Genomic DNA, 13,379 nt, shown 5'->3' with positions numbered 1-13,379 from the left:
AGCTAATTGAGCCATTGTTAAAGTGGCCTTAACTATTATTGCTCTTAACTTTACCCACCAGGTGAACTTTCCACCTAATCTTTTCCATGTTTGGCACCCTTGTGATACTTGATTTGATTCCTTCATTTGGCAAAGATTCACCATACTTGCCACTTGAAGGAACTATTATTGACAGTCATTAATCTTATATTTGGATCCGAGTTTCCACTACTACATATTATTTCAATGCTAAAGCTATCATCCATTAAAGGACTTCTTCACCTCCCTTTGGCACGTTCCATTTTTGAACAATCTACAAGCATTATTAGTTTAAAAAACTGAATCACATCCTGATGAATTTACCAAGTGACATTGATTATATGACACAAATGACCTGGTTATTGGCTTCAAACTTGACTAAAGGTGAACTTTTGCAGGGGTACCAAAATGGGTACTAACAAAAACATAATTGAGCACTAAAATTTCTTGTGTATTAATGGTTATTTCTTTGAAAAGAATGTGAATGTGATTTTTTTGAATTAATATTTGTGCAAATGTTATCATCATGATTTTTATGTTTTTTTTTGGTTAAGATACTGTATAATATCATATGGAGTAGTAATTGGAATTCATATTTGATGTTAGTTTTTAAGGTATGTAGCTGAAAATAATTGGGCTTTTTGGCCAGATGCTATGCTATTTTTATTTTTATTTTTGTTTAAAGTTATGGATCCTTAGTCTGTTATAGAGTTGCATGTTCTTACGGCTATATTTCATTAGCAATAAAAAATGAAACTGGTCGTATAGTGATTGAGAATTTTTTTATAATTGAATGGATACTTTCTAGGTATGATTTTGTATTATATTTTTGAGAGAAACATATCCTATAGATAGGTAAACCATTTGTTCATGGTTCATTGCAATACATCAAAATGTGCATTTAAATTGTAAGCCATGATGCATAACTAGTTAAAGGCTTTTGATAGCTTCTTGTTTGGTTCCATTAGATTCAGTTGATAGATTCAATTATCTTTCTTTGCTTTAGGTTATCTCATTCTTTATACTAAAATAAAACATGTAACACAATTGTTTCTTTGCAGATTTCTCCAAAGTTTTCAAATTCAAGTTTGTACATTTGGGTGGAGATGAAGTTGATACAAGTTAGTTTAGTTTTTCTATTTTCTCTTCCTCTAGATGCAAAACGGATTTGCATGCTGCCTAAACTGATATTGTTTGGCTATTGAGAGCAGTTTTACCAATCTACATGTTTGTGAATTTCTTTTTTCATCAAGGAAGATGAAGATAAATTACTGAAAACTTGAAAAAAATAGAGCAATTATTATTGTGCTGTATGTACAATGGGTACTTATTTGGGTGTCTTTTTACTAACTGGGAGCACAAAAATATCTTTTAGTCCCTGTCTGAAGGGGAAATCTTTCTTAATAAATCAAATTGCAATTTTTTTTTAACAATTATAACAAGCCTTGATCTTTAGTGCTTGTCTAGGTATGTCTTCTTGCCTTGCCCTTTGAACTTTGACACGAATTAGCTAATGCTTCTGGTAAATATCTATAAATAAGCTTTATAATGCATTTTGTACATGTCAAACATAGACTATGTAAGGATTTGTGTACACATTGACTTTAGAAAAGTCTTATTGACCACAAGAATATTGTTGATGGACCACCTTCCATATCTCACAGACATAGAAATACTAAGATACATCATGTATTGTCTATACTTCTTAGGAGAAAAATAAACATGGATGCTAAGTATAGATCTTTGATATTCCTCGTCAATGACACTAGGGTTTTGTGGCTTGCTAATAGTGTACTACAAACAAGGATATTTATTATTAAATAAACAATCAAGATATCCTCTAGCCGAATAATTTCTTAAAGGCTGATGTAAAGGTACTAATTCAAGGGGTTGTTTTCATCCAAGGATATTTGACCTATAACTATCTATTTTGCAGACCATTTAGGTTGAGAAGTAATGGCACAAGTTTCTAACAATTGTTTTAGCATGAGAACAAAGAAACTGATAATTTGATTGTTTGGAGATTAAGAACGTAAATTTGAGGTTTTAATGTTAAATGTAGCAAAAACCCCAAAATCTATAGAATTAAGGTTTCAAGATAAGTCGACTCCCAACCTAACTAACTCATCATCACCCAAAAACTTAGTGTCCTCTAAATGGCGAATAACATTTCCAACAACGAAATGTCAACAATCATAGTACTCTCCAATTCCATTGTTGATAAGCTGTTCTAACCCTTTTAGCAAATTGGACAAAGAATCTCTTAGTTTCAACCCTTGTCAGAGTGATAGAACTGACCAATCCGTTGTTGAAAGCCTCAGCCAGATGAAACCAAACCATTCAATTGTTTCCTTTGTATTCCTCAAATTTATAAGGAAACACCAACTTGGTCCATTCTTTGATCAAATGTGTGATGTAAGTCCTCAACTCTCTATTTTCAGCCTTTAGGGGTTACCTTTTCTTATCCATCTTTTGCTGCCCTTACCTTGATATTTGTTTTTGCGAATTGCAACATGTCCATATTCACTTTGTTTATCAATCCCTAAATTAGTTTACGTGATCTAACAATCAAAGGCTTGCACCTCCTTAAAAATTATTTGTATGGGTAGAATGGTTATCTTTGCAACAATCTGCCCCTTGTCCTTTTTGACTTTGGTACATCTTTCCACCTTTTGGACTTCCTCCTTCTCGTTCATGGTAGAGACAATATCTAAATTAAGGGATTTTAGCTACAAACGTATTATTTCCTTTCCAATGATATCTTTACCCACTCCGAAGCAATCTAAATAGTCTCTCAAAAGGCTCAACTAAGGTATATATTTCTTCCAATGGCAAAATAGGTGGAACAAATGGATATGAGGAAGAGGAATTTGGATCATTTGGCTAGATAGAAATAGATTGGGGAATATAAGATCAAGAAGGAACAAGAGGAGGAATAGGTGCAAGAATTAAACAAATCGAAGGAGGAATAGATGCAACAACTAAGATTAGAGGAGGAAGAACATAACTAATATGTATCTGTGGAGGAGGTTTCACACTCTTTTTTGTTACTAATTTCAACTTTCCAACATTAGGAGTCTCACTTGCTTCACAAGAAGCCTTTAACTTCTTTATTCTTCATACATGCCACTACCACCTCTTGTGCACCTTTGGCTATCCTTTTTCTATAGAATGCTCTAATTTTGACCAAGAGGCTTTGATCTTTTTCCCTTTGATGTTCCTATAATTTGTTCTACTAGCTCCTCCAAGAAAACTTTTGTTCTTTCCATGGCTACCTTGCTCATTAATCCTCTAAAGTAGTTTCCTTGATAGCCCAATTTATTGGTAATAGGGCTTCCAATCAAACTTGTTTGAACAAAACAAGATGACAAAACATACTCTTCTAAATTGGTAATATCCAAAGGTACAATCTCTCAAGTGAAAGATTTCATTGTTGCATGGTCATATGATTGTACTTCCTTCTTTGATCATCAAAGCCATCTTTACATTTTGCCAATAATTTTCACTATTCAACACATTGGAAAACTTTTCTCCAAACCTCTTGAACATGAGACCTTTTGAATTATAGGTCTTGCTTTAATTGTGACATTTGAAGTTAAAATTAGAAATGTTTGCATTCCATGCTTTTGTGTTATGCACACTTGCATGGACTAGTTTGAATCATAAATTTGACCCCTAGCTTGCACCACCCTCCACAAATGAAATACAGTATTGTCAACTATCTACAATATTCCATTAGAAACACCTGGTCACTTATGAGGATATCAAATCCACAAGCTTTGATGTAGGTGAGGATGGGCAATTGCATAAACCATAGAAGCAAAAATTTCAAATAAAATTGTGATTAATCACAAAAATCAGAAATCGACAGGTTTGCCAATTTTTTCCCCTTAAAAATCATGCTTTTTCCCAAAATTGTTGACCCACAATTTTCAACACGTTCTTGGCATGTATTGAAATTTAAATCAATAAAAAATCACGTGAAAAATGGCAAAAAATTCTACATCTACAAGCAACTATGGAAAAACTTATTGTTGGGGTTTATAAGGTAGGTTGCACTTCAATATTAGCAAACACCTACAATCCATAGGAAGATATTAAATTTTTCCGTCACTAGGGTTTCAAAACAAAAAACATTGATCGAAAGTCTAGTTTATTTGGGTGGTCATTATAATATTATATTTTTTCATTTGCATTTGTTGGTGTTGGAAATAAGCCACACCCGGACAGACGATGGACTGGTCCAAGAGGGGCCAGTAGCTCAGTGGTAGAGCACTCCAGCAGTGTATGGAAGGTCCTAGGTTCGAGTCCTAGCTGGTCCATGTCTTAACATGGTATTGGAGCTAAGTTAAGGAAGATCAAATTAAATTCTGTAACGATCATATAGACTTTCACCCGGCTCTTAGAAGATCACATTCCTATAATCCTAATGGCAACCGGAGTTAGGTTTGAAGATCGACTAGATGGAGCATCCAATTTTGTTTCTTGGAAATTCAGGATCGTGCTTGTTTTGAAAAAAAAAATTGACTCCCATGTCAAAAGTGAAATTCCTGAACCCTCTGATGATACGGAGAAAATTCAGTGGAGCAAGGACAGTGAGAAGGCTCTTAAGATAATTGTGGATTCAGTGAGAGATCACATTGTGCCAGTTATTTCTAAATATGAGACGGCTTTTCAGATGTTCAAAGCCCTAGCTGACATTTATGAAATCAACAACACTAGTAGGGCTCTCACCTTGAAGAATCAACTACACCATATAAAGATGAATAAAGGAGAGACAGTTACATTCCATTTCTTGAGGATCACTGAGCTTAGGGATCAAGTATCCACTATTGGACATCTAGTAGACAACAAAGAACTTGCTATGATGGCCCTAAATGGACTTCCTACCTCATGGGAATCATTCATTCAAGGAATCAGTGCTCGTTCTAAATTTCCTAAGTTTGATAGATTGAAAACCGATTGCATTCAAGAGGAATCTCAGCTTGTCACAAGAGGAGTAAAACAAAACAATGGTAATGAGGACATTCAAGTTCTAAACTCTAATTCCCACAAGAAAGGAAAGAAGAACTTTAAGAGAAAGAGGGACAAAGGCTCAAATGGAAAGGGGTCTTCAAAGAAGAAGAGAGACATTTCTGAAGTACAATGTTTCAGATGTGACCGATATGGGCACTATGCAATGAAGTGTCCAGATAGGATCAAGCAACATGCTTCAATGGTAGAAGTTAAGAAAGGGAGTGATTCCGAGAAACTAATCTTCTACTCAGCCCTCTCTAGTCAAGTCGCCTCCAGTTCCAACTCATGGGTGATTGACAATGGAGTATCTCGACACATCACTGGATTTCGTGAGCACCTAGATACACTTGTGGAAAATTCAAATGAAGAAGTGACAATTGGCAATGACTCAAGTTATCCAGCTATGGGAATAGGAACCTGCAATATCAACCTAAAGTCAGGCATATCCCTACAGCTGACTGGAGTTCTATTTGTACTTGGTATAAAGAGAAACCTTGTTTCAGTTTCTGCACTTGAAGATAAGGGTTACAGATTAACCTTTATGGAAGGAAAGGTACTTGCTTGGCCAAAGAACTCCACCATCAAGAAATCCCACACCATTGGAGTAAGACAAGGGAGCCTCTACAGACTTTGCACCACTCCATCTGAAGCCTTGATTCATGAGACTCCAGATTCGAATGAACTTTGGCATAGAAGATATGGGCACCTTCATTTCCATGCCCTACCTAAGATAGAGAAGATGGTGATTGGCTTACCCAAGCTAAGTCACAGTTCTGAAGGAGCCTGCAAGGGGTGTGCCTTGGGAAAGAATACTAAAGGGTCTTTCAATTCTAGCAACAGTAAATCCAAAAATGTATTAGAATTAATTCATTCTTATTTATGTGGACCCATGTCTGTACCCTCCTTAGGGGGATTTTCATATTAAGTAATTTTTGTAGATGATTATTCTAGGAAGACCTGGATATATTTTCCGAGGAACAAAGAGTCTGAAGAAATCCTTTCTAAATTTAAGGAATTCAAAGCTCTTGCAGAAAACATGACAGGTAAGAAAATCATAACCTTAAGAACAGACAATGGGGGGGAATACACTTCTAATATGTTTAAAGATTATTGTGTAAATGTTGGGATTAAGAGGGAGTTAACTGCACCTTACAACCCACAACAAAATGGGGTAGCTGAAAGAAAGAATAGGGCTATAGTAGAAGCTGCTAGGGCTATGTTGTTTGACCAAAACATAGAAACCTCATTTTGGGCTGAAGCATCTAGGACAGTTGTGTACATTCAAAATAGATGCCTCATTCTCTTCTTGATAATAAAACCCCTGAAGAAGCCTTTACTGGTAACAAACCTGACATAAGTCTTCTCCGGATCTTTGGGTATCTAGTCGATATTCATGCTCCCAAAGAAAAGAGATCAAAGTTAGAACCTTCTGGAAAGAAAGGGGTATTTGTTGGGTACAGGGAAACCTCTAAGGCTTACAGAGTATACATACCTGGACAAAGGCAAATTGAACTAAGCAGAGATGTCATCTTTGAAGAAGACATAGCATTCAGTAGGTCCAAAAGCTCTAATGAATTAGAACACCAAGATCCTCCTACAAGCATGGATGAGGATCCCACCCCTGAGATTCAGAGGGAGACCCCTGAAAATGTTGAGCATGAAGTTCAAGACTTACCTTTAGAAGAACCTTATCCTGAAACTAGGAAGAGACTACTTTGACCTTCAGAGAAAGTAAGAGACCTAACACATTTTCCAGTTATGTTGCCTTGATGAGTGAGACCATTGATGCATAACCTTCCTGTGTTGGAGATGTTCTCAAGCATCAAGTTTGGAAAGATGCTATGTCAGAAGAGTATCAGTCAATTCTAAAAAATGATGTCTGGGATATTGTGCCTAGGCCTAAAGGCAAATCTGTGGTATCTTCTAAATGGCTCTTGAAAATCAAACATGCAGCAGATGGCAGCATTGAGAAGCACAAAGCAAGGTTTGTTGCCAGAGGTTTCTCACAGAAAGAAGGTATTGACTATGAAGAGACATTTGCTCCTGTTGCCAGATATACTTCTGTCCAAGCAGTTTTGGCTGTTGCAACATCTAAAAGATGGAAAGTCCACCAAATGGATGTTAAGACTGCTTTTCTGAATGGTAAGATTGAAGAAGTTTATTTGGAGCAACCTGAAGGTTTTGTGATTCATAAGGCTGAATCACATGTCTACAGATTAAAGAAAGCCCTATATGGACTGAAACAGGCCCCCAGAGCATGGTATGAAAGAATTGATCACTATCTCTTGGAATTAGGGTTTTCCAAGTATGAAGTAGATCCAAATCTCTACTACAAGGTAATCAATGGTGAATTATTAATTCTTATTCTTTATGTTGATGATCTACTAATCTCAGGAGAGGATAATCGTATTTCTCGGTGTAAGAAAGAATTAGCCTCTAAGTTTGATATGAAGGATTTAGGAACTCTTCACTACTTCCTTGGATTGGAAGTTTGGCAGCAGGCAGATGGTATAATCTTTAATCAAGGAAAAGACACCATTGATATACTCAAGAGATTTGGAATGATGGATTGTAGATCCATGACCACACCCATGGAGACAAATCTGCACAAGCTAAAGGAAGCAGTTGCAGAATCAGAGTTTGCAGATCCTACCCTCTACAAAAAGATTATTGGATCTCTGATGTATTTGGTAAACACAAGATCTGATATATGTTTTGTTGTTAATACACTAAGTCAGTTCATGTGTGAACCTAGGGAAATACATCTTGTTGCTGCAAAGCATATTCTGAGATATCTCTGAGGAACTATTGGTTTTGGTCTGAAATATAAACATGTAGACCTTGACCTACATGGATTCACTGATTCTGATTGGGCTGGAAGCGTAGTTGACAGGAAAAGCACATCACGATGTTGCTTCAGTTTAGGATCAGCAATGATCTCATGGATATGTAGAAAATAGTCTTCAGTTGCTCAGAGTTCTACAGAAGCTTAATACATTGCAGCCTCCATGGGAGCAAGAGAAGTAGTATGGCTCCAGAAATTGCTTGTAGGACTGTTTGGTCAGCCCTTAAATCCTACTGTCATCTATTGCAACAATCAGAGTTGCATCAAGCTTTCAATGAATCCAGTATTTCATTACACGTCTAAACACATTGAGATTCCTTATCACTATGTTCAAGATATGGTGGAAAGGAATGTGATTTGACTGGATTATATTAGTACAAGTGATCAGATTGCAGACATTTTTACCAAGCCTCTCTCAAGGATCAAGATCGAACACTTTAGAGATAAACTTGGTATGGTTGAAAATGTAATTTAATTTTGAGATAGTCTCATTTATTCTGAAATACTAATATATTTAAGATGTTTAATGTGTAAACTCTTTTATTTGTCATGTGTGTGACTCCATGACTTCATGGCCCCCCTGTGAACATTATTGAAGGGTGACGACTTTTCAATAATGAACACTTGTTTCAAATTGATATTGTAAGGTGACGATTTTACAATTGTCAATTTATCTATCTTGATGGATATCATGTGACTTGATATTTGTGGACATGTCATGATAGCATATATCTCTGAGACATTATGATAGATATCAGTTGGTTGATATCATTAAATAAACCATAATTATGATAGAGATCTTCATGGTGAATATTATGGACATAATATTCGTGGACATGCCATGAATCGTTATCAGTATGGTAGGCATCATGTGACTTGATGCCAGTGCACATACCTTATTTGATAACTATGAGTTATGGTGAGTATCATGAGACTTGATATTCATTGTTGAACCATATCTCTGAATATCACTATGGTGTGATATCTCTTCCCTTCACAATCAATAGATGAATTGTGATGTTTTCTCTAAACATGAAATGTGTCCTCCCTAGCTAAGAGGGAGTATTAATTCTTGTAGCGTCGGTCGTACAATTTCATAATTCTGATACATGATAAATTAATTACATGAAATCTGAATGTTAACATATATAATAATAGATAAACTATTAGTATATACGTTAACATTAAATGATAAATAAAATCAAATACGAGTTATGGCATTTGCCACCGATCGCACCATTTCATGTTGACGAAGGTTGTGATTACGTGATTCATGGTAAATTGCATTCCTTACGATCAGTCAAGCAAACGATGATCTTAGTGTTTGTTAAGTGTTGTTAATAAATGGTACGTAGGGAAGAGATGTGTCTTCCCACGTGGGAAGACATATCTCTTCACTACGTACCCTCTTATTCACATATATAACATTCATACGGTGAGGAGGAAAACAATACAGCAATCGATAAGTGTTGTGCATCCTTCCCTTTACACTATTGATGATATAGCGTCGGTAGAAATCCTATAGGCCAACTCAGCAAGATCAAATGTGTGAATGGCCTATTGGCCTTACACATTTGATGAATCTATCAACTTATATTAATCCTTTAATATCTTTATTAAGTCACATATGCATTATCAGGTTTAATGATTAAACTTACATTATCAAGTTTGACTTATCAAATTTTTTTTAAAGGGGTTGATTTTTGGTTAAATTCTGCCACCCCTCATTTGAAGGCATGCGATGCTTCATGAAAGTCGTGCCTCCTTGATGAGAGCCGACTCTTGGATATCTCCTTTCGACGGATATATATGGACGTGGTCTTCCCTCTATGGAACTGAGATCAGACAGCAAGTTCGATCATAATCAAGCAGATCGAATTCATGTACAAGCAAATCAATTGATGGTGAGAAATTTATGTAGCGTGCTCGGGGGTGACGATAAGAGCTTATCGTCTATGGTTGGGAAGGCAACAGATCTGATGTTTGCCTGTGGTTAACGAGCACTACCTTAAAATCAACACACACTACAACAGTATAAATTTAATTTCAGATTATATCTTCATCTCTTCTATCCTCTTGATCTGCATAAGAAATACCTGAAACAATAATCATTAGAATTAGATTGTCGGAGTTAGAACTCTGAATTTTGATTGAAACTATATTGATCACAGAATTTGACTAAACTTAACATGGTATCAGAGCCAGGTCCAGGCTAGGAGCCCCAAGCACACGAGAGGTGTGGCTTAAGGGGGGGTGTTGGTGTTGGAAATAAGCCACACCCGGACTGACGATGGACTGGTCCAAGAGGGGCCAGTAGCTCAGTGGTAGAGCACTCTAGCAACGTATGGAAGGTCCTAGGTTCGAGTCCTAGCTGGTCCATGTCTCAACAACATTTGCATACAATAATAAACTCCCACCATTGTGTTCATTATTTTGACCATTGATTTCTTGCATATTTTAATTAAGGGTTTCTATGCAATTGGAGATTTTTGTTTATCATTTCCTATGCCTTCTCGTGATTTTGGATGTACATTTATGGTTCTTGTGACTAACTGGTTCAACCAAATGAAATTTTGCATTCATTTTTTTTTTTGAATAAAGGGGTAAAAACTTTATTAAAGAACAGAATCAAGGATTACAGAAGAGAACCAGAGTCTCAAAGCCCCATGAGGGAACCACAAGCCCAACCCAAGGGAGAACCAGAATCTCAAGGCCCCAAGGGGGAACCTCAAGTCCAACCCAAGATCGGTTGGCTTCGTAACTAACCATATCCTCAACAAATATCTTATGCAGATCCTGACAGTAATCCGAGGAGAGTTGCTCCCAACCTTCAACCTTCTAGTCATCATCATGTTCCGAGGCCCACTTAGCCAAGCAATCAGCAGCTCTATTCCATTCACGGGGAATGTGGATGAAGGACACCTCCTCCATCATAGAACTAATTTCAAGAATTTGGTGAACAATCCCTGCCAACTGCCACTGAACCCCACTCACCTTCTGCTCCCTCAACAAGTTAACAATAATTTGCGAATCCGATTCGTAGATAACCTTCCGCCATCCCAACTCCAAGGCCCGCTCCATAGAATACAAAATTGCTAATCCTTCCATAAAGTTATTAGACTACCTCCCTTTATGCACTGAGAAGAAGAAAACCACCTCTCCCCTACTATCCCTACCAACTCCGCCAATCCCAGCAGGGCCCGGATTACCCCTAGAGGAGCCATCGGTGTTAATCTTGATGGACTCCTCCTGAGGGGGCATTCACCTTCCCATCCTTTGAAACCTTTTTCATAGCATGCCTACCTCTCTTGACACATGCCAAGGCTGGTGTCATCTCCTACAGGCCCAACCTACTCACAATATCAGCCTCTCCTCTATCAAGAGGAAAATTCACCACACATTTAGCTTCCACTGTTTCCCGAATCATACCAATGATTCTATTCCACACTTGTTGAACTAACAATTTGACCTCCCTAAAGATCCTCCTATTCCTCTCCAGCCAGATCTGCCACAATATGAAAATGGGCCCAATATGCCAAACAGTCTAAAGAAAAGAGGACGGGAAAGGGGGCCTGCCCAAACTACTCCAAAACTCCACCAAAGAATCTGCATGAACACAAGGATTCTTCCACACCCCCCACCAATAATGCCAAATTAGCAGCGAGAACAGGCACCTGAAGAACAGGTGTGAGGAATCCTCCTCCCCATTACCACACAAAACACAGATGGAAGGCCCAAGGAAACCCCTCTTACAAATGTTATCCCAAGTAAGACATCTATTCAAAGCCAAAGTCCAAGCAAAACAATTACATTCGGCCATGAAGAATTATTCCACACCTGTTTCCACCAAAGCACCTCCCTCCCCTCCAATCTTCGGGACAACAACTCCTAGTAACAACTAGCAACCATAAAAATGCCCTTGGGATTCGGGGACCAAGCAAGTCTATCCCTACCCTTAAGGGAGTTGTAGTGTCTACTTATCAAAATGCCATACAGCTCCGCACAGTGGCACACTCTTCATCCATACCAGCAATCAGCCATTCATTAGGAGCCTTCCATCGCTCCAACTCCAAAGGCCCACACCTATAAATAGCCTTAAAGTCGCTCACTCTAGACCATCCAGCTTCCAGGAACCTTTGGTAGAGGTTCCCAAGGTTGGGAAACTAATCCAGGATGGGGAGATACCCATCCCAAGAGTCGAGCTAGAAAAGCACCTCTTCCCCCCTCTTACATATCCAAAAAAGTCCTTCCTTTATAAGAGAAGCCCCTTTCTTGAGAGTACCCCAAATCGAGGAACCTTTTCCCTCAAGCGGATATCTTGGGATTTCCTCCTTCGGGATCCTCTGCATGTATTTGCAGGCCCAAATCCTAGCCCAACCTTGATCCTGTTCAACACACCACCTCCGGTACAATTTAGCCGCCAAAGCCTCTCCAAACAAAACAGTCTGCCTTAAGCCGAGCCCACCCGACTGTTTCGGGCTACACACCAAATCCCAATTGACAAGACACCATTTGTAGGAGGACAAGTTGCCTACCCATAAGAACTTCCTTGCCAGAGAATCCAATTCCTTCAGGAACCATTTAGGAGCCACTTGGAGCATACACTGATAGATTGGAAGAGCCTGAACCACCGACTGGATCAGTTGAACCCTCCCAGCAAAGGATAACCATCTGTGTGTCCAATGTTCAACCTTCATGCGAAATTTGTCCAGTATACTTTGCCATGAATCCCTGGGAGGGTTACAGTAGAGATAGGTATACCCAGATAAGTCAAGGGAAGAGAACCGACCTGGAACCTCAGGATATAAACAATCCTCCTCGGAATATTTCTAGGTGTGTTGAAGAAGATAATAAAAGATTTATCCTCATTTATCAACTGGCCTGAAGCGACAAGATAAGCATCCAAGACTTTGCGCAGATTCAGGGCTTCTCTAATCCGATCTGATAAGCATCCAAGACTTTGCGCAAATTCAGGGCTTCTCTAATCCGATCTATTCCCATCAGGGCTGTGTCATCAACAAACTGCAAATGAGATTGAGGGTGCAGGTCATTTCCCCAATTCCAACCTTAAATGGTACCCAGACCCACATTATGCTTAATCAACCTCCCCAGACCCTCAGCTAGAAGAATGAATAAGTATGGGGAGAGGGGGTCCCCCTGGTGAAGACCCCCAGAAGCCCCAAACAACTCTGTATGATCTCCATTGATTAACATAGAGAAGGAGCTTGACGTAACACAACTCATTACCCATTGAATCCATTCATCAGCAAAGCCAAAGGCCCTAAGGATCTTCCGGAGAAAGGACCAACGGACTCTATCATAAGCCTTATCCATATCCAGCTTAATAAACATAGCTTTTTCCTTGGAAGCTGCCATAGAATGAATGGCCTCAGTAGAAATGACCACACCATCCAGGATTTGACGACCTTCCACAAACCCACTCTGCTCCTCAGAGATGACGTCCTGTTGACGTGTCTAAAGTCGCATTGTTGCAAACTCC

The 13,379-nt window shown here is 38.4% G+C and overlaps 1 protein-coding gene across 3 annotated transcripts in view; it reads left to right on the top strand.

Annotated features, from left to right (window-relative positions):
- Window positions 1-13,379, top strand: part of LOC131065635 (beta-hexosaminidase 3) — a 147,934-nt gene that overhangs the window by 121,659 nt on the left and 12,896 nt on the right. For 2 of the 3 annotated variants that reach the window (XM_059215876.1, XM_059215874.1), the window contains one exon: window positions 1,080-1,139. The exons of the other annotated variant lie outside the window; for it this stretch is intronic. In XM_059215876.1, coding sequence (XP_059071859.1) covers window positions 1,080-1,139 — 60 coding nt within the window. The remainder of the gene's footprint in view (window positions 1-1,079; window positions 1,140-13,379) is intronic. 3 annotated transcript variants of the gene reach the window in all.

Source organism: Cryptomeria japonica, unplaced genomic scaffold (assembly GCF_030272615.1).
Source record: "Cryptomeria japonica unplaced genomic scaffold, Sugi_1.0 HiC_scaffold_319, whole genome shotgun sequence".
In the NCBI taxonomy this organism is placed as follows: Eukaryota; Viridiplantae; Streptophyta; class Pinopsida; order Cupressales; family Cupressaceae; genus Cryptomeria; species Cryptomeria japonica.
This window is presented reverse-complemented; position numbering and strand designations above follow the sequence as displayed.